General features: G+C 42.1%; 1 protein-coding gene across 1 annotated transcript in view; it reads right to left on the bottom strand.

Moving 5' to 3' along the window:
• Nucleotides 1-21,001, bottom strand: part of Ctps2 (CTP synthase 2) — a 108,380-nt gene that overhangs the window by 27,230 nt on the left and 60,149 nt on the right. The window contains exon 14 of the mRNA XM_041639941.1: nucleotides 13,750-13,846. Coding sequence (XP_041495875.1) covers nucleotides 13,750-13,846 — 97 coding nt within the window. The remainder of the gene's footprint in view (nucleotides 1-13,749; nucleotides 13,847-21,001) is intronic.

Raw genomic sequence — 21,001 nt, 5'->3', positions numbered from 1 at the left:
AGCACTCTACCAACTGAGTCACGTCTCCAGAGCCACCTGCATATTCTCTCACCTTATGTACTGGGTGCTTTTGTGTGTCAACCTAACACAAGCCAGAGTCAGAGAGGAAGGAGCCTCAGCTGAGGAAATGCCTCCTTGAGATGCAGCTGTAAGGAATTTTCTCATTTAGTGATCAACAAGGGAGGGCCCAGCCCACGGTGGGTGGTGCCATCCCTGGGCTGGTGGTCCTGGGTTCTGTAAGAAAGCTGGTTGAAAAAGCCAGGGAAAGCAAGCCAATAAGCACTACTCCACCATGGCTTCTGCATCTCCAGGATCCTGCCCTGTATGAGTTCCGTCCTGACTTCTTTCAGTGATGAACTGTGGTGTGCAAGTATAAGCCAAATAAATTCTTTCCTCCCCAAATTGCTTTTTGATTATGGTGTTTCATCTCAGCAATAGAAACCATAACCAAGACACCCACTGTCCAGATTACTGCATGTTCAACCTTAAAATATACTCTGACCCTAACACTAGACTTCTGGACTGGGAGTGTAGTTCAGTGGTGTGTGTGACCTAACACTAGACTTCTGGACTACGAGTGTAGTTCAGTGGTGTGTGTGACCTAACACTAGACTTCTGGACTACGAGTGTAGTTCAGTGGTGTGTGTGACCTAACACTAGACTTCTGGACTACGAGTGTAGTTCAGTGGTGTGTGTGACCTAACACTAGACTTCTGGACTACGAGTGTAGTTCAGTGGTGGTGTGTGTGAGCGCTAGAGTGCTAGTTTGGCAGGCACAAGATCCTGGATTTGGGCTGGGGAGATGGCTCAGCATGTGTAAGCATTTGCCTCAAAAGCCTGACAACCCAAGTTCAGTTCACGAAACCCATGTAAAAAATCTAATGTGGTACACATCTGTTATTCCACCATTCCTACAGCACGGTGGAAGATAGAGACAGGAGAACTCTCTGGAAGCTTTCAGCCAGGCAGTCTGAAGTACATAGCACAACAAATGAAACCAGAGAGACCTTCCTCAACAAAGTCAAAGGCCAGAATGAACCCCAGAGTTCTCTGGCCTCTATACATGAACTACAGTACATATGTGCACAAAAATATATATAAACACACACACATGGTATGCCACATTCGTGCCCACATACACTAACATACACACACATACACACAGGCGCACACACCACAACTCTCATAGACAGATTCTAGGTTTGATTCCCTAACACTGCCAGAGGTTTGCGGGGAGCGGTAAAATGAAGACAAAGACTAAAGCACAAAGATGTTCACTGTTGTGTTATTTAACAGACGACACATGGAAACGATGTGAGCATCAAAATGAAAAGGCTGGTGGATTGAATATCACCTTGTTTACCTATGCTCAATCAGGAGCGTGTGGCTGCAAATCAGGCAAGTGGGCCTTGTAGCTGCACCACCACGGCTCAGTGCACCACCTTCAGCAAGACCTTGGGCACAGCAGTCTACAAAATGGATGCGCAGTGACTACAGGATCACATGGACAGAGCCAGTTCCATCAGCAAATGCCATTCAATTAGGGTGCAATATTGGAACCCACTGAGAAAGCAGTGACGATCTCCACAGCATCAACCCTCGTGGTTCAGATCCCCAGCACATATCAAGGAACAAAAAGGGCTGGAGTCCCAGTCAAGCTCTACCAGAATCAGGAGCCACGCTCTGCTCGGTAGACAGACTAGCTATAGATTTTCAAAGACATCATGAAGTTGCAATAGGAAGTCTCCACTGAGAAAGATCAAATTAATGCCTCGTGACTTTGAGCTTTTGACTTGGAACAAAAACATACCAATTACATGCCTCTGAATGAGTGATGATCATAGGCAAGCTTCTGTTTGCGATTCTGCCCATACAGACAGGGTGTGTGGTGATGAAATGAATAATAGTGAACAGTTAAGGTATTCTAGAGAAGTCAGGCGATGGTGGCCCATGCCTTTAATTCAGCACTGGGAGGCAAAGGCAGTCAAATATCTAAGTTCAAGGCCAGCCTGGTCTACACAGTGAGTTCCAAGACAGCCAGAGCTGTTGTTGCACAGAGTAACCCCATCTCTAAAAATTAAAAAAAAATGTTTTAGAGAAAAGTGGGGAGAGTTGAGGCAAAAGAGACCTTTGAGAAATATACTGCTGATAGACTGCCAAAGGGTGGGGTCATTCAAGATCACCTCTGTACTAAAACTATTGGTTCATACAAAGAAAAATGGGAAAGAGCAGTGATACACAGTTGGAAAGTAGGGAGGCATTACACCAACTCTGTGTGAACCTCAGAAACTTTGTGATTTATGAACTATTATCTAGCGTAAGACAGTCTGTACTTGCTAAGGTGTCTATCTCACAGGCGACAGGAAGAGGGAGGGAGAAGGAGAAGACAGAGACTCTGAAGCCAGACTAAATGGCTTTAAATACCTCTATGCTATTAAACAGATATGTACCTTGGGTAAATGAGCTAGTCTTGATGCCTCAGTTTTCCCTATCTGTGAAATGGGAATTATGATTATCCCCACTTTATAGAGTCATTGTGAAGATCAAATAAATCCAAGTATTAGAACAGTAAAGAAATCAAATCTATAACTGTTATTGTTATTTCTAGATAATGAAATAAAAATAGAAAGGAAGGATGTAGAACATAAGTTCTATGTGGTAAAAGACAAAATAGGGACCTGTCTGATCTTTAACAGCAACACTTATCACACAGCAGGTAGTGACAGACTTGGGATGAATAAATGGAACATGCATATACAATGCACATAGTGTATGAGACATTTCTGGAATTTTTGTTATCAATTTACTTATTTATTGGTACTAAAGATTAAACCTAAGTCCTTGGATACACTAGGGAAGTGTTCAAACATTGATTAAGTCACACTGTCTTTGTCAGTCTTACTTTAATTTTAAAAAGTTCTTTATTTTGAGACAAGGTCTCACTAAATTAATTCCCTGGGCTGGCCTTAAACTTGCTCTGTAGCCCATGAAGGCTTTGAATTTGTGATTCTCCTGCCTCAGTTTCTGGGGTAGCTGCGATTACTGGCTGAGCCACCACATCCAGCTGTTTGGAACTTTTATTTTATGCATTTAAAATCTTTTATTGCTTACAAATCTATTAGAAATAAACTCAGAAAAGCAACCCATGGTGATGCTTTAAAGTTCTGAGTTAAGAATAAGCTTAAGGGCTGGTGCGATGGCTCAGCAGTTAAGAGCACTCATATACATAAAATTAAATTTTAAAAATAATAATATCAGAAATTATGCTCATAAAGTCTCACTACATGACTCTCCAAATTGAGCTGAACAAGGATGGCAACAATGAGCATGTCAAACCGGCTGGGGGAAAGCCCACACTGCCCCAACCCTCCAAAGAACTGAGGAAAGCTGGGAGTGGGAGAGGCGGTCTTCCCCAGGGAAGAGCACAGCAATTGGTTGTCCATTGCCAAACAGTCAGCCCTGAAAAGTACAAGTAATATACAAGTAACATTATACAGATTCAACAGGTTATTTATCCTGTCATATAAAATCCACTTGCTCTTCCATCATTTTGTTTCTCACCACACCCCACCCCCCAGCCTTGGCATTTTGGTCCCCAATAAACCTTTCTTTCTACTCATGGAGTAGGCCGCTTCAGTGGTTTCACTGTGTCGTCACTTATACTTGAAGACAAGCACGTCACCAAGCGAGCTCTCTCGCAAGCCTTCTATCCAATATTGATTCAGCACTCCTGTGCCTCCTTTGCAGACAAGGAAACTTTCTTTTTGCTATTGTTGTTTATTGTTTTTTTTTGAGATAATGTTTCTCTGTGTCGCCCTGGCTGTTCTGGAACTCTGTTAGCTAGGTTAGCCTCAAACTCAAGAGTGCTGCCTCCCATGTGCTGGAATTAAAGGTGTGTGCCACCATGCCCAGCCAAAGACACTTCCATAAGGAGCCCAGGGTAGGGTCTTACTTTCTTAGACCCCTGCTCCCACAAGACACTGATCCTAGAACCCATGGAACCTTACTTGGAGCTATCAACAGAAAGGACTTTTTGTTTTGAGAACTGTTTGGATTTTTCCTCTTTAAGTTCCAGCTATTCCATATCATGTGAAGGTCAAGAGTCGGCTCAGTGGTTTTCTAACAAGTGACCTGGATGACAAAGATTCTGTCCTGTGTAAAATGGTCGTTGGGTCCGAGGCTGTAACAGGAATAACTGAAGTGGTGCACATTGGAAAGTACACAATCAGGACCTGAATACAGCAGTGCATGCCTAGAACCCCCAGCCCCTTGGAGGTAAAGGCAGGATGGAGTGTTCCAGACAAGCCTGGGCTATATAGTGAAAGGCAGCCCCCAAGCCCAAGGGCTAGGGATGTATCTCAGAGAGAACATGTCTCATATGCACAAGGTTCTCTATCCCCAACGCCATAAATAAAGAAAACAAAAGTAAAGAATCAGGGCCTGCTTCTAATTTACTCCTCTCCTTGCTACTTTTGGACTTCAATGTCGTTCCTTCCACTTCTATAGAACAATGCATTCATTTTCAATATCTAAACAGCTTCCCCTTCCCTAATTTTATGTTTTTTGATCAGCTTTAATGTCATTTTTATATATTTTTTATTTATTTTATCAGATATTTGAATGTATACCATTTGAGTGCCTGGTGCCTAAGGACACCAGAAGGGCATTTGATCTTCTGGAACTAAAATTACAGGTGATTGTGAGCCACCATGTGGGTGTTAGCAATCTAACCATGTCCTCTGGAGAGCAGTCAGTGTTCTTAACCATTGAGCCACCTCTCCAGATCAGTGTGTCAAACTTTTGAGGATAAAACATCACAATTTAAACACATCATCCTGCTTTCAACCCTACACTGCAGTGCTTTATTGTCTTTCATGGATTTTGTTTGTCAGATGCTGAGGATAGAGCCTTGTGTATGTTAGACAAGCATTCTACCACAGAGCTATATCCCCAAGCCTCCTTATTTAAAAAAGAGAGAGAAGACAGCACTAGAGGGAAGAGAGAGAACCTGTAAAAAAAACAAAGGTTATTTGCTCCCCTCTTCTCAAGCCAGCCTCACCCCAACCCACCCCGGTGCAGAGGCTCACCAGGGCCTCATACATGATTGGCAAATACTCCAACAGTGAGCTATGTCCCCAGTCCAATTGATTCCCATTTGTTGTGGAATATTTGTTTACCCTGTAAAAAACGTGTCTTTGCCAAGGCACCTTCTGATTGGTTTGATAAAGAGCTAAATGGCCAATAGCTAGTCAAGAAGAGAATAGGCGGGATTTCCAGGAAAAGAGAGAACTCTGGGAAAAAGAAAGACTGGATTAGCTAGAGAGAGACAGAGGAAAAAAACAGGAGGTATGGGACAAAAGAAAAACAATGCCATGTGGCAGAGTGTAGACTAATGTAAATGGGTTAAGTTATAAGAGGTAGTGGAGAACAAGTTTAAGCTAAGGCCAAGCTTTTATAATTAATAACAAGTGTTGGTGTCATTATTTGCAGGCAAAAAAATGTTCCAAGTAGGCTTGGTGCTCATGGCATACAGAGGCATGGCTCTTTAAAAAGGCCCTGCTACTGAGCACTTGAATGGGGTTTATGAGCAGTGGCAAGCTACTTGGTGGTGGGAGACTAGGTAGAAATGCTTACTGCAGTGTGGACCCAGAAGCTTCCCAGAGCTGGGGCAGATAGACTGGCTCCAAGTCAGGGCCCACAGGCATGAGGCTCCACTCTTACCAACCTGAAGGGGACATAGCCAGCTGACACACCATGTGCTAAGTAGAGCCACACAATGGAGGGCCTCACCACTGCTTAGCAGTTTAACGTTTGGTTCACACAGAGAAGGCTACAGAAGCACAAGAAGTCAGTTCCAGGCCAAAGCAAACTCTGAAAAGGGTACAGTGTGCTTAAAAATGTGCTTAGACACTAAAGAAAGAAAATGGGTATAGATAGTCATAGAAAATAAATAAATGAACAATTTTAAAAAATAGGCCAGACGGTGGTGGTGCACATCTTTAATGCCAGCACTCAGGAGGCATAGGCAAGCGGATCTCTGAGTTCATAGCCAGCCTAGTCTACAAAGAGAGTTCTAGGATAGCCAGGATTATTTCACAGAGAAACCCTGTCTCAAAAGCAAGCAAGCAAGCAAGCAAGAAACAAAGAAACAAAGAGAGAAACAAAGAGAGAAACAAAGAAAGAAACAAAGAAAGAAAGACCTACCATGGGCAACTGAATGAGAACCCCATCTCAAAATAAAAAAAAGTAAAAAGAACTGAGGATGTGGTTCAGTGGCAAAGTGCTTGCTTGAGGCTCAAGTTCAATCCCCTCTACTGAAAAAAAATATATTTTAGAGAGTAATTTTTTAACAATGATACTGTAGGGCCAGAGAGGCACTCAGTAGAAGGCTAGAAGCCAACATATGGACAGTGTCACATGACCTGGCTCTGACTCTCCCAACCTCCCAGATGCTCTTTTGCCTTCAGCCAACCATTTTCTCTGTCAAAAACAGAGATGCTGTATTAAGTAGCTTGGTCTTTCTTCTATGCCACTTAGCAGGATAGCTAACAGGCAGATAGGAAGTGAGGATGCCATCTTTCACTCCTCTCCCTACCATGTGCTGCTTCTTGTTCACGATTCAGCCAACCTCCTGGTCCAGCCCATCACCAACAATGACGTTTCATATTTGTTTGCTTTCTTTATCTCAAACATTTAGGAAAATTTTCAAAAGTCACAGAAAATGAGACAAGATTAAACTTCAGTTTCCACCAATAAAGTTATATTGCCTACCTGAACAGCGTGATGGCTGCTTCTGAATTAGAAAAAAAAAATGCATCAACCACTGGTTTCGATCATTTGGGTGACAGACATGGGGACGGAAAGACCTCTCCCTGCTAACAAAACCTGAGACCTAAGCAATCTCCACTCAAGCAAACCAACAATTGGTTGGGGAAGAAAAGGGCCTGTGTAGCAATGGAAAAAGTCAGTCAAAGGCAGCAATGAAGATTAACTTCTGATCTCGATAACAGAGCAGGCAAACTAATGATGTGAGCAGAAAACTAGGGAATGGAGGACAATGGCAGAGCTGATGTCATTCTGAACTTACTCACCCTTCTTTCAAACAATCGGGTTCAAACAATCTGGCAGAATTACCAGTCATAAAGTGCTCATAGCCTTGGACCTAATAACCCAACTTCTGGAAACCCGTCTTAAGGAAACATTGAAAGGAACAAAAAGCCCTTGTGGAGATGTCCCAATCAGCACTTTTCTTATAAAACGCTGGAACCAATCTGAAATGGTTATCGGTAGGAAATGAATCAGCACATTAGGGCCCCTTAACTCAATTAAACACTATATACCCGGGGCCAGGTACACTGGAACACACCTGAAGTCCTCAGCATTCAGAACACTTGAGCCCAAGAGCTCAAAGCAAACCCGAGTAACAAGAACTACTTGGGGGTGGGGGAAGAAGACAGAGACAAGAACAATGACTGACAAGCAGTCTGGTAATCTCATAAGTGAGAGGTGGAGGCAGAAAGATCAGGTGTCAAGGTCTTTGCCTGTATAGTGAGTTCCAGGCCAATATGGGCTACATGAGACCCTGACTCAAAACTACAGCTCTCTGTGTGTTTCAGTTTTCTCTATGGACAAGTTTGTTGACAGGTTATCCAGTCCCAAGTGGTCAGTCCTAAACACACATGTACATACAAGTAAACACTAAATGGACTCAGTAGGTTTGACACACACACACAACAACAACAACAATAACAATAATCATAGAGGTTGTGAATTTGAGGTGCATACACAGGAGAAGTTGGATTGGGGAGAAGTGAAGTGATGTAAATTCAGCACTCATGATGAAATTCTCAAAAGGAGGGGGGAAGGCCTTGGACTTCCCAAAGGGCAGGGCACCCTGACTTCTCTTAGGACTCGAGAGGGAGTGGGGGGAGTGGGAGGGAAATGGGAGGAGGGGAGGAGGTGGAAATTTTTAATAAATAAATAAATAAACTTAAATTTTAAAAATACATATATACACATACTAAAGCCTAAACGGACACAAAACCCAGATACATAAAATTATGCTACAATAAAAGAATATAGAGATTAAGCACAATAAAGTTCAGAAAAGACCACAAATACACAAACTTAGAGAGTCATAAACAGTTTAGAAAAACAGCTGATGTTTAACGGCCTTTAAACCAGCTTCAACAATTCCACACACACTACCATTGGCCCTTTTATTTAAAGGGCCTTGCCCCACTTTGAGGCAGGCAGGCCTCAAAACTTACTATATAGCCAAATATGACCTTGGATTTTTCTTTTGCTTTTTGTTTTGTTTTGTTTTCCAAGATAGGGTTTCTCTATGCAGTCCTGGAATTCTCTCCATAAACCAGGATGACCTCAAACTCAAAAATCTGTATGCCACTGCCTCCCAAAGTGCTGGAATTAAAGGTACGGACCACCACTGCCTTTCTTGACATCGAATTTTTTTATCCTCTTGCCTCTACCTCCCAGGTGCCGGGATTACAAGTATGCACACCACCAGGAGGTCCTGCTCATTCAGTGCAGGGGATGGAACTCAGGGTTTCACGCGTCAGACGCAAGCATTCTATCAACTGAGTTACATTCTCATCTCCTAAGGCCCTTGAAACAAATAGACAAAACAAAACCCAATCTCAAAGAACACATCCACACAGGACACAGAACAGAAACAAACTCTTATGAATACAGTTTTTATAAACAGGGTAAATAATGACCACAGGTACCTTTGTTCAAATAAATTTATACATATAATCCCTGGCTCAGAAAGAGTGAATTCAATTTTTCACAACCCTTCTTGGATTAACAAGTGACAGAAGATAAGCAAGAATTGTCCCTCAATAGAAAAGTATTCAAGCTTTCTTCTGCTGGAAGGCAACCTTTTATTAAAGACTTCTTTACTTTCCTGCTTCTCCCTAAGTACAAAGCACTGAGTACAGGCCTACAAATCAAATTGAAATTAAAAGAAGATAGCATAAAAACAATTTCTATCAAAATTGTTAATCATTTTAATCATTTTGTTTCATTAGTTTTTGGTTTTGGATTGAAATAGGATTTCAATGTGTATTCCTGGCTGTCCTGGAACTCACTATGTAGATTAGGCTGGTCTTGAACTCACAGAGATGCCCCTGCCTCTGCCTCCCAGCTGCTGGGATTAAAGGTGTGTGTCACGTGCCCAGCTCAAAATGGTAAATCATTTTTACAGGTAGTATAGGCAAATGTATTTTGCTCACACCAACCTTGCAAAAATGTGCTGACTAGAAAAGAAGCCTACAAAATAAATGTATCAGTTTGTGAAAAAATAAGATCCTACAAAATAAATATTCTACCTAGGGAGCCAAAAGCCCACAATATTACAAGGCTTTGTTTGTTTGTTAATAAAAGACATTCAATAGAATAATGGCGAAAGTTGTTAGCACTTAACAGTCATTGCTAAAGACCTCATGGGAAGCTAGTTTCACCAGGTAGGGAGGCAAAACTTTATGCTTGCTAAAGACCACAGGTACACACACCACCTGCCTTTTGTAAAGAAAGAAGGACAATTTAAAATGAAGGCAATCAGGAAACTGAGGATATGTGGCTCAGTTGGTAGAGCAAGTTCCTTGGGTGTGATCTCCGGCATGGCTTAAATTGGGAGTGGTAGCTCAAAAGAGAAGGGAAAGACAGAAGGAACAAAGTCATCCTTGACTATGCAGTGAGTTTGAGGCCAGCCTAGACTATATTAGCCCCTATATAAAAAATTAATACATGAATAAAATTAAAGCAATCAAGTTTAATAAATCATTGAGTAAAACAGCCCATAAGCTTGTAAGCAGACTTTTGAAATTGCCATACAACCACACAATGACCTATTATATAGCTATTACAAGAAAGGAAATACTGATGCGTGTTATCATGGATGAAATTTGAAAGCAGTGTGTTTAGTGATGGAAGCCAGATATAAAAGGCCTTCTTTCATGTGGTTCCATTTACATTAAAATGCCAGAATAGGTAAATTTTTAAAAAGTGGATCGATGATTACCAGAGGCTGAGGAAATAAAGGTGACAACACAGTACAGAAATTTCCATTGGAGGTAATGAAAATGATCTCAAATTGACACTGATGACAGTAGGGCATCTTCATGGGTACTCTAGTGATGGCTGAACAGCTCTGTGAGCACAATGAAACCAGCAAATTGTATACTAACAGATGAATTATATGCTGTGGGTCTTATGTCTCTATAAAAAATTATCTTTGGTGCTATGTTTAAGTTTCATAAAATTCACAGTCATGGAGATGTCTCAGAAGGTAAAGATTCTAGCCAGGCAGTGGTGGCAATATACTTTTAATCCCAGCACTCGGGAGGCAGAAGACAGATGTCTGTGAGTTCAAAGTGAACCTCTGTGAGTTCGAGGCCAGCTTGGTCTACAAAGTGAATTCCAGGAGAGCCAGAACTGTTACACAGAGAAACAATGTCTCAATAAAAATCTTAAAATATATTAAACACAATGATTTTTTATAAAAGTTTAATACAGTTATCACCAAATCTTTCACAACACATAATTTTGATCATCTTTTTCACTAACCATTTTGGGTTTTTTTTCACTTATACAATTACAAGAACAAAGTTTCAAAGACTTTGAAAAGAACTGAAAGGCAGAGAAGCACTAACAGTCATAAAGAGAAAGCTCTTACATTTGTAAAGGAAAGTGCAGGAACAAAAACCTCTTGCAGAAAGGAAGAAAGGCTGTTCACTGGTCTACTTGGTTGTTCAACTTCAAGCTTGCTAAGAAGCACTATGCTTTTCCCAAGCTTTAGACCATCCTTTAAGGAAACGGTATTTTCAATCTTATTCTTCCTTCAGTTAGGAAAGTGTTTTGCTTTATTTGAAAGTGGGACCTGAGACAGGGTCTTGCTTCTGAATATGACTTTAATCCTCCAGCCTCTACCTTCTGAGTGCTGAGATCACAAGCCGGTACCATCCTACCCAACTCTTGGTTTTTATGATGCTGGGCTGGAACACAGGGTCCCATACACGTGGGGCTAGGGCTCTACCACTGAACCCCATTCTCTGCCCCAGAAGATATTCTTACGAATGGCTCTGGATACCAGAGCTCTCCAGGCCCTGCAGCACCTTGCCCTTCCCAGCCGTATTTTTTTCACTTGTTTTGAGGCCCTGGGAAGACAGGATTGCTTCCTGTCCAGCCCCTGCTAGAGCTGCAGAACCCAGCATGGTGCATATGCACAGGACAGGCACTCAAGATACATTTAGTAAATTAAATTATGGGCTCTGGGGTTTGGTTAACATGAAGCTATTCTCACATAATATGATAATCTATGAAACAAGGTCCACAGAAATAATAATTAACCCTGTGGGGATCAGGAAAATCAGCAAATTATCAGCTAGTAAGCCAGGTTCTTCTCTCTCCCTATGCAGGGATTCTTCTACTGGAGGGACAGAAACCTGTTGTTTGTTTGTTTGTTTACTGATTTTTCAAAACAGGGTTTCTCTGTGTAATAGCCCTGGCTGTCCTAGAACTCACTCTGTAGACCAGGCTGGCTAGAGATCTGCCTGCCTCTGCCAGGCTGTTTATTTTTTTAAGTCTTCTAGACTGCCTATCTCCTCCCGTCTTTCTGTCTTTCTCTGTCTCTGTCTCTCTGTCTCTCTCTCTGTCTCGTGTGTGTGCGTGTGTGTGTGTGTGTGTAGGTCAGAGGACAATTTGCGAGATTCAGTTCTCTTCTTCAACTATGTGGGTCTCAGGATCAAGCGTAGGTCATCAAGCTTGGTGGGAAGTGCTTTTGACACTGAGTGATCTCTCCGGACTCCCAGACTTAGGAGACACACAACTATCCTCCTCTCTACAGGAAGTTCAGGAATGGGGAACTAAATAAGGCAAGTCACACAGGAAACCATGAAACAAAAGCCAGATGTGTTGGCACACTTTGAAGTGGGGTCAGACATCAAGGACTTCAAAACCTGCCTCAACTACATTCAGAAATCCAGGCCTACCAGAACTACATAATAATGAAACCCAGTGTAGAGAACAGAATATACCCTACTCTGTGTTATTCCATATTGTATCAACTGGTTTAACAGGCTGTGCACTGTAACTTTACAAGCAAATTTTAACTCCATTTTGAAGAAGCATGACGGTAGCTCCTGGGTGGATCCATAAACTGCATCATTTTTCAGGCTCAAACTATCGAGTACAAACTGATACATGACTTATTCTGGGAAAGAGAGAGAGAGAGACACCATCCTGGAAGTTTATTGAGGAAACTTTAAAGTGTGACGGCATATGGGTGTTATTAAAACCATATTGAGGAGCCAAACCTAAGAATTTAACAGACACATCAGATCATGGAAAGTATAATTCCCTCACCTAGATCTTTATAAATGATGGGTACTGAACACTGCTATGGCATGGCTCCATGTCAGCCTATCATCTGATACCCCGTTTGTTCATCAAAGGCCAAGGACTCCCTGAGTCCACTTGGTACTTCACTGCTGATATTACCTGCTCAACTGTTCACCCATCTAGACCTGAATCACCTCCTGACCCAGTTCCTGCTTTGGTGTCTGCTCTGGACCCAGTGTGACCTTTTCACCATCGGCTTGAATTCTGCAGCTTAGCTCCCAATGCTAACCAACAGCTCACTCTTGGCACAGATCTCTTTCGTTATCTATACAGACTTTCTCAGCCCACTCTGAAACCTCTTCAACTTTGCTGCAGCCTCTTCAGTTTGTATTCCTTACGTAACCCATATATACATATGGAGGTATACAGATATTATTTCCTGTGTGCTATATGATATGAGAATTAATATCACTAATTAAGTTCAGCATAGGGGCATGGAGAGATAGCTCAGCAGTTAAGAGCATTTGTTGCTTGCTCTTGCAGAGGACCCAACAGTTTCCAACACCCATATCAGGCAGGCCACAACCACCTGTAACTCCAGTTCCAAGGGATTTGACACCTTCTTCTGGCTTCCAGGGGCACCGGCACTCACACATGCACATACCCATACACAGAAGTAAAAATCAATCAGCCCAGCAGTAATGGTGCGGACCTCCCAGCACTCAGGAGGAAGAGGCAGGCGGCTCTGGAGTTCAAGGTCATCCTGGTCTACAGAGTGAGTTCCAGGACAGCCAGGGCTGTTACATAGAGAAACCCTGTCTCAGAAAAAAAAATGAATAAAAAATAAATAAAATAAAATCTTAAAAAGACTGAAATAAAATACTTGCATTCACCTCAGCCAAACTACCAAAGTAGGCATAAGTAAATTTTATGACGATTTCTGCCATTGAAACTGCTATACCTTGTTATTCAATAAATACTACCATTGTGGAAATGTACAAATATGTACATTTAGGATTCTGGCTAGCACACACATCACACACTGGCTCAAACACACAAAAAGGAAACAATGAAAGAGGAAGCCATTTTCAATGTAGGTCCATAAACTCAAAAAAAAAAACTTGCATTAGTGCTCTCAAGAGAATTTTTGCAGGGACAGGACAAACATAGTATGGCACAAATTATCATTGATCTCTGGGACACTTTGTACATAACCAATACTCTTCTAAATGAACTTGAATGGGGAGAAAGTAAATTCCTCAAGTGACAGGTCAGCAAGAGCAGGTGACTGGGTGACAGGCTAGCTAGAAAGCTGCGGAAAAGGTTAGTAGGACAGCCATTTGAACCACTCCTAGTGTCGTATACAAATCAAAGCTCTGGGATACTTACTCAGTATGGAATTTTCAGTTGTGAAAACAGTTCGTCTTAATCCCAGTCTCATTGTTCCTCCCAAGTCACCAGGGTTGTGTTCAGGCATGTCGATTACCTTTAACAAAACAAATCCAGCTTTACCATCTTCCAAGGATGTAATTCCCCATATTTTTTGCTTTATTTTTAGAGGAACACTTGTTGAGAAAACATTCCCTTGAGTACTGTGTCTGATCAGGTCTTGCAGAGCTCCTGAGAAAAGCAGCCACCTAATACATCCTTCCCAAATTGTACGTACCTCTCACCACCGTTCTCATCTTCCGCTCAAGTCATTTACAAAACAGTGTATCAGAGAGCTAAGTATATAGTCTGGTTAGTAAAATTCTTGTCTGGCATATGTGAAGCCCTGGGTTTGATCCCTAGAACTCCATAAACAGAATGGTGGCACACACCTGTAATTCCAGTGCTAGGGAGGCAGAGGCTAGAGGACCTCTGTGAGTTCATGGCCAGCTCTGGTCTACAGAGCTAGTTCCAGGCAAGCTAGAGTTACATAGTAAGATACACGAGAGAGAGAGAGAAAGAGAGAGAGAGAGAGAGAGAGAGAGAGAGAGAGAGAGAGGAGGGAAAGAAGAAGGAAAGAAAAAGGAAGAAAGGAGCTGATATCGTTCCACTGGTAGAGCCCTTGCCCAGCATGCACAACGCCCTGGGTTTGATTTCTGGTACCCTATAAAGCAGGCATGGTGGCGAACACCTACAATCCAATCCCAGCACTAGCAAAAAAGAAGCAGGAGGATCAGAAGTTCAAGATCATCTTTGGCTACATAATAAATTCCAAGCCACCCTGGGATACCTGAGACTGCCTCAAAAAAGAAAAAAACAAACAAACAAAGAGAGGAGACCTTGGAAGATAACTCAGATGATTAAAGTGCCTCCCATGCAGGCATGAGGACTTGAGTTAAGATCCCTAGTACCCAATAAAAGTCAGATGAGGTTGCTCACATGTATGTGTATAATCCCAGAGATTTTGTGGCCAACCAGATTATGCAAATCAATTAGCTCAAAGTTCAGTGAGTAACCAACCCTGTCTCAAAAAACTAAGAGAACCTCTGAGAAAGACCCCAGACATCAATCTGTGACCTCCACATGTGTATGCACATGGGTACACACCTGCACAAACACATACATATACCAAACACACACACTCACTCTCCCTCCCCTCCCCTCTCCTCTTCTTTCCTCTCCTCTCCCTGTTCTTGTACATCCTGTGAGTCAAAAATCTAGCAATGCTTCATTTTCTTCATATCCAATCTGCCAAGTCCTATTAGTGAACCCCTCTAGACCACCTTGTTCTAAATGAAACCCTTGTAAACTCTGCGATCGCTGAGTAGCTTAGCTCCCCAGGCTTCTGTCTGTGGCCTTGCACAGGGCTTTTCCTCCTCACCGCCCTTCTCTCAGTTGTCTGCTGCCTGCTTCTGGATGAGAAGGGCAGTTGTTACTTTTCCTTACCAGTGTGCCTTTCCAGACAGTAGAAATAAACTGAAGGAATGACTGAACAAACGAACCCCAAGAAAACAAGTTCAGATTTGTTGAGTCACAGCACAAAAACTTAGAAAGATGTTTAAAAATAAAATCTGTTTTCATTAACCTGGTAATTCCTTTTCCTCAGTTCTGTTTACTATGATTAACTGTTTTGTTTCACGTTTTTTGGTTTGTTTGTTTTTTGGGTTTTTTTTGTTTTTTTGTTTGTTTTTTGTTTGTTTTTTTGAGACAGAGTTTCAATATGTAGTTCTAGCCATCCTGGAACTCACTATACAGAACAGGCTGGCTTGAATTCACAGAAATTGGTCTGCCTTTCCCTCCTGAATGCTGGGATTAAAGGCCTGTGCCACCACGCCCAGCCATGTTTGTTGTTGTTGTTTTAAGATGTTAGATTAGACTGCAGTTGGGTAAGTCAACCTGTTCTAATAAAATTACTCAGGGTTCTCATAGAAGATTGTTTACACTCCCCCCCACCACACCCTAAAAGCCACAGACAGCTTTAAAGGAAATCCTTGACAACTGGAATTTCTTAAACAAAGAATTTCTAGGAAAATACCTGATTTTATTAGTGCCCCAGGAAACGTTTGGAGCCACCTGAACCCTGGGACCCAAGCAAGCTCCAAGAGTCACTGAGGGAAAGGGCTGGGGAAAAATGGATTATACCTCTCATTGAAATGAATGCTTGGTTTCTGAATTTCCCTTAACTCTTAGCCTGGCTTCCCTATCTTCTTTGGCTGGCTAATGGGGGCTAGATTAAGTATTACTGAGTGAAGTGAGAGAAGGCAGCCCCCAGTTTAGGAGGCCAAGAGGCTTATAAACGCTTGTGTGTATTTTCTAAGAAAAGGCAGGTAAGATCACAAGAGCTGCTACAGACTAAGAAGTCCTATGTCTACTCAGAGTCTCAGCTTCCATTTAGGTTCTATTCAAGTTCCTACTATGGTAATAAAGTTCCCTGGGTTCTTGTCAGAGGTGTACTACGATTCTTCAATCAGTTCACCCTTGTTTACTACATAAGGTCCAACTTTGAAGGTAAATTGCTTCCGTTATCAGTGACTATGATAATCAAGGAGTATACTGGTCTGAACTATTGCGAACAAAGTAAAAAAACAAAAAACAAAAAACAACCAAGAACAGGATGCTTGAACGTTGGAGAATAGGTCAGCAATTAAGAGCATGTGTTGGTTACTCTTGCAAAGGACCTGGGTTTGGTTCCCAGCACCCACATGGTAGCTCACAGCCATCCTTGGCTCCGGTTCCAGGAGATATGATGCCTTCTTCTGTCCTCTAAAGGTATCAGGCATGTATGTGGTACACAAGCATACAAGCAGGCAAAACAATCCTACACATAAAATATAAATAACTAAATATTTTTTTTTTTTTGGTTTTAAGACAAAGGGGCTGGGTGGCGGTGATGTACGCCTTTAATCCCAGCAGTCAGGAGGCAGAGGCAGGCAGATCTCTGGGAGTTTGAGGCCAGCCTGGTCTATGGAGCAAGTTCCGAGACAGTCAAGGCTAGACAGTGAAACCTGTCTTGAAAAACCAAAAGAAAAAAGAAAAAGAGCCAGCTGTGGTAGCACACACCTTTACTTCTAGCACTCAGGAGGCAGAGGTAGGCAGATCTTTAAATTCTGGTCACAGCCTGATCTACATAGTGAGTTCCAGGACAATTAAGGCTATAAAGAGAGAGTCTGTCTCAAAAAAAAGAAAGGAAGGAAGGAAGAAAGAAAGAAAGGGAGGAAAGAAGAGAATTAAAAAAACAAGCCTACATAAATGAGAGTCTATCTCTAAATTTTAAAATATTTTAAGAGAAAAAAAGTATAAGGATAGAGAGGGGAGGGAGGGAGGAGGAGGAGGAGGAGGAGGAGGAGAGAGAGAGAGAGAGAGAGAGAGAGAGAGAGAGAAATTTTAAGTTGTCTTTGTGCTCATTTGGTATGAAATTTCTAAATACCCCCAGACCAAAAATCATTTCCCAAACTGAAGTGTAAGGGTGGGGATGGAGAGGAAGCAAATGCATTGGTCATAAAATGGTCCTCCTGCACCAAGGAAATTTGAAAAGAATAATGTGGTAGCAATGATTTAGAAACCTGAGATTAAGGGAGTAGAATTGAGGGTATCAAAGAAAGGGTTGAAGACTGCTGACTTTTTATCACAGACCTTTTAGAACAATTGACTCTGTCCACTGTACAATTTTAATGAAACAAGTTAAAGGCAGAGAGTGAAATGTATTACTGAGGTCTCACGAGGCTACTAGTTCACACTGTCCATGCCATGTTCAGAAATAGTTACTATGGCCTTCTCCTGGAAAAACACATAAAGAAATCCTAAGGCGTAAGAGCCATGGTGATCCTCTAGTTAGGGGCTGGTGAGAAGCCTCAATGAAAAAAAATACTTGCCTAAGGATCTGAGTTCAATTCCCAGAACCCACATGGTGGAAGGAGAAAACCCATTCCCACAAGTTGTCTTCTGACCTATACTGGTGCACTGTGGTACATACACATGAATTTTTAAAATGTCCTAGCTGGAAGAGCTACAATAGTGTCACTTACCTGCAAGAGATACCCACTGGTGCAATAGTGGCACAAATGTTATGAGAGTAACCAATAATTTTTTATTGGACTTACGGCTCACTCCATGATATGGAAACCATACCTGACACTTTTAATGAGGTCAAGAACCTGGGACGAAATAGGTAATAGGGCAGAGGGAAAACATACTATTATTCCACTAAATAAACAGAGTAGCAAAACAACTTTTTAAATTTTTTAAAAATATTTATTAAGTTAGTTTTGGTTTTTCAAGACAGGGTTTCTCTGTGTGGCCCTGGCTGTCCTGGAACTTGCTCTGTTGACGAAGCTGGCCTTGAACTCACAGAGATCTGTCTGCCTCTGCCTCCCCACTGCTGGAATTAAATGTGTGCATCACCACCACCTGGCTACAAAACAACTTCTAATGACATATTGCTATACCCATAGATCAGAGCATCATTCAACCCTCATCCGAGAAGTTTCTTTCTGTAGGTGGTAAATTAATACAGAGACCAACAACTTGTCAATATGCAGAGAGTGAGAGACTTTTTAGCAAAGTGACTTTCAACCTTCCTAACAGTATGAGCCTTTAATAAAGTTCCTCATTTGTGGTAACTCTCCAACCATAAAATTATTTTTGTTGTTATTTCATAACTGTAAGTTTTGCTAGTGTTATGAGTTGTAATGTATATCTGTGTTTTCCAGTGATCTTAGGTGATCCCTATGAAAGGCTTGTTTGACACCCAAAGAGGTCATGACCCACAGGCTGAGAATCATTGTTGCAGCACTTAGCCCAAATGGGATGCTTTTATCATGCGCCTCCTGTCGACCCTCAAAGAACTATGGAGAAGAAGAGGCAGAAAGAGTGTAAGAGCCAAAAGGTGGTGGACAACTGCAAGGAAACAGAATTTTCCAGGCGCAACAGAGCTGATGCACATAAGAACTCACAGGGACTGTGACAGCATGCACAAGACCTGCACGAATTCAAGTCAGATAAAACCCCAGCCTGGAGAAGGGTAAGTGGACACAAAGTCCCATCCCTAACCAAGAAGCTGTTTGCAATTGATAGCTACTAGGAGAAGGAAAATCCATTTTCTTCAATGGAATGACACGGATAATAACAACCATTTTCCAGAGCAGGCCTCATACTTAGGAGTAGTTGGTCAACATAAAATAGACTCCATGTTTGTGTCTATGCTTTTTGTTTATTTTGTTTTCCAAGAGAACATAAATCTGTGTGGGAGGGAGAATCTGAGAGGAACTGGTAGAGGGGAAAGAATATGATCAAAAATATTACATAAAGCTTTCAAAGGAAAAAAATCCACATTTTAAAAAATGTGTGAGCTAGAAGAGAACATGAAGATGGGAAGGAGGAATATGGGGAGGGTCTAGTGGGTGAGGAGGATTTGGGTTGGATATGTATGATCAAGGTGTATTGTATATAAGTATGAAAATGTAAAAATACTCTAAAGAACATGTACTAGCTAACACAGGAGTTAGTGGAGAAGAAAGATATTGGAGATGAGAGAAAAAGGGAAACATATCCCAAGTTCGAATGATACCCAGAGCAACAAGGAAAAGAGAAAAATACAATGAGAAGCTGCAGGAGAGTCCCCAGAGAGGGACAGACCAGGAGAGGTCTCATTGGGCCTGGTTCAGAAGGGCTCATCCAGAGACACACAAAATAATATCAATGGGGAGCAAGCATGCAGAAGCCACATTGGAAGGAAGGAGACGTCTGGATAGAGAACACAGCGACTCAGTCCTCAGACAACATGACAAGCTCTAAAGATGGATGGTACTGGGGGCCTGGGATGTAGCTCAGTTGGTAGACTATTTGCCTAGCATGCAGGATTAGTGTTTGAGGCCCAGCACCACATAAAACAGGGCACGTCTGTGCTACATAGAAAGTTCAAGACCTGCCTGAGCTACATGAGACCCTGTCTCAAAAAGGATAAAATAAGGAAAATAAGGGATGGGGGGTGGCGAGTAATGGCCTCTCAGGTTATACAGCCTAATTGGGCAACAAAAAGACCCAAAAAGTCTAGGAGAGGAGAACAACAAGGTTTGAAGCATGCTAATTTTATCAATGTCACATGGTTAGTGAACCCTAAGTGCCTTTATATTTATCCCCAACATTTCCAAAATACCACAGTTTTTGCATCTGAAAGGGAAAAGCTTCTTCCATTGAAAAACTATTTCCTTGACCCTACCCTTGGCTGTGATCTGACCCCCACACCCTTCTGTCCTTTCTTGGAACAGAGCCATACAGCATACAAAAAAAAAAAAAAGAAAAGAAAAATCAATAAGCTATAAAGCTTTGAGAGATGTAAAACATCGCACAGGATAACTATGGCACTAATTAACCTTGGCTGAGATAATCTGCAACCTAGGTAAAAGTGTAATGAGTTCAAGTCCTTCAGTGTCCCAGGGTTCCTTAAACCAAGTGTGTGGAAGTCTGCGTCTCTTATCAACAATGAAATTCCTTAATGGCAGTGTGGATGGGGCCTCCCTCGCTGCATCCTGGGAATTGGTCCCTTGTCTGAATATTCCACTTGGACAAAACAGGAGCACCTACTCCCAGAAGACCCTTTCCACCCTCTTTTTCCCCCTCTACTTCATTAAAAAATACATTTCTTTATAGTGTGCTTTTATGTAGGGGGGTGCTTGTGTGCCACAGAGTGTGTGGGGAGGTCAGAGAACAACTTCCACCATGTAACTACCAGGGACAGGACTTAATTCATCCCCCTTAGCAGCAAGCACCTTTATCTGCTGAGGCATGTTGTCACCCTTTCTTTCTACTGTTGCTTTTCTTTAGACAGGATTAGTAATTAAACCTAAAGCTCCAAACACAGTAGGTAAACCCTCTACCACTGAGCTATATCCCTAGCCCCATTTCTAGTGATTTGCCCAAACTTTCTCGTGTGTTTCTCAAGTACTCTTTACAAAGACTCCCCAGTGAGAGCTTGGGGGAGTGGGATGGTTGAGATGGAGGAAGGATGGATATGGAAGCAGGGAAGAAGATGTCTTAATTAAGGGAGCCATTTTGGGGTTGGCAAGAGGCTTGGCTATAGAGGGGTTCCCAGGTGTCCACGGGGATGTCCCCAGCTAGGACCCTGGGCAGTGGAGGAGAGGGTGCCTGAACTGGCCTTGTCCCTGTAGTCAGACTGATGACTATCTTGCATATCACCATAGAATCTTCGTCTGGG

This window comes from Microtus oregoni, unplaced genomic scaffold, assembly GCF_018167655.1.
Source record: "Microtus oregoni isolate MIOR12 unplaced genomic scaffold, Mior012 000061F_ref0000440, whole genome shotgun sequence".
NCBI classification, from domain to species: Eukaryota; Metazoa; Chordata; class Mammalia; order Rodentia; family Cricetidae; genus Microtus; species Microtus oregoni.
Note: the sequence above shows the minus strand (reverse complement) of the source record. Positions and strands in the feature narration are given on the sequence as shown.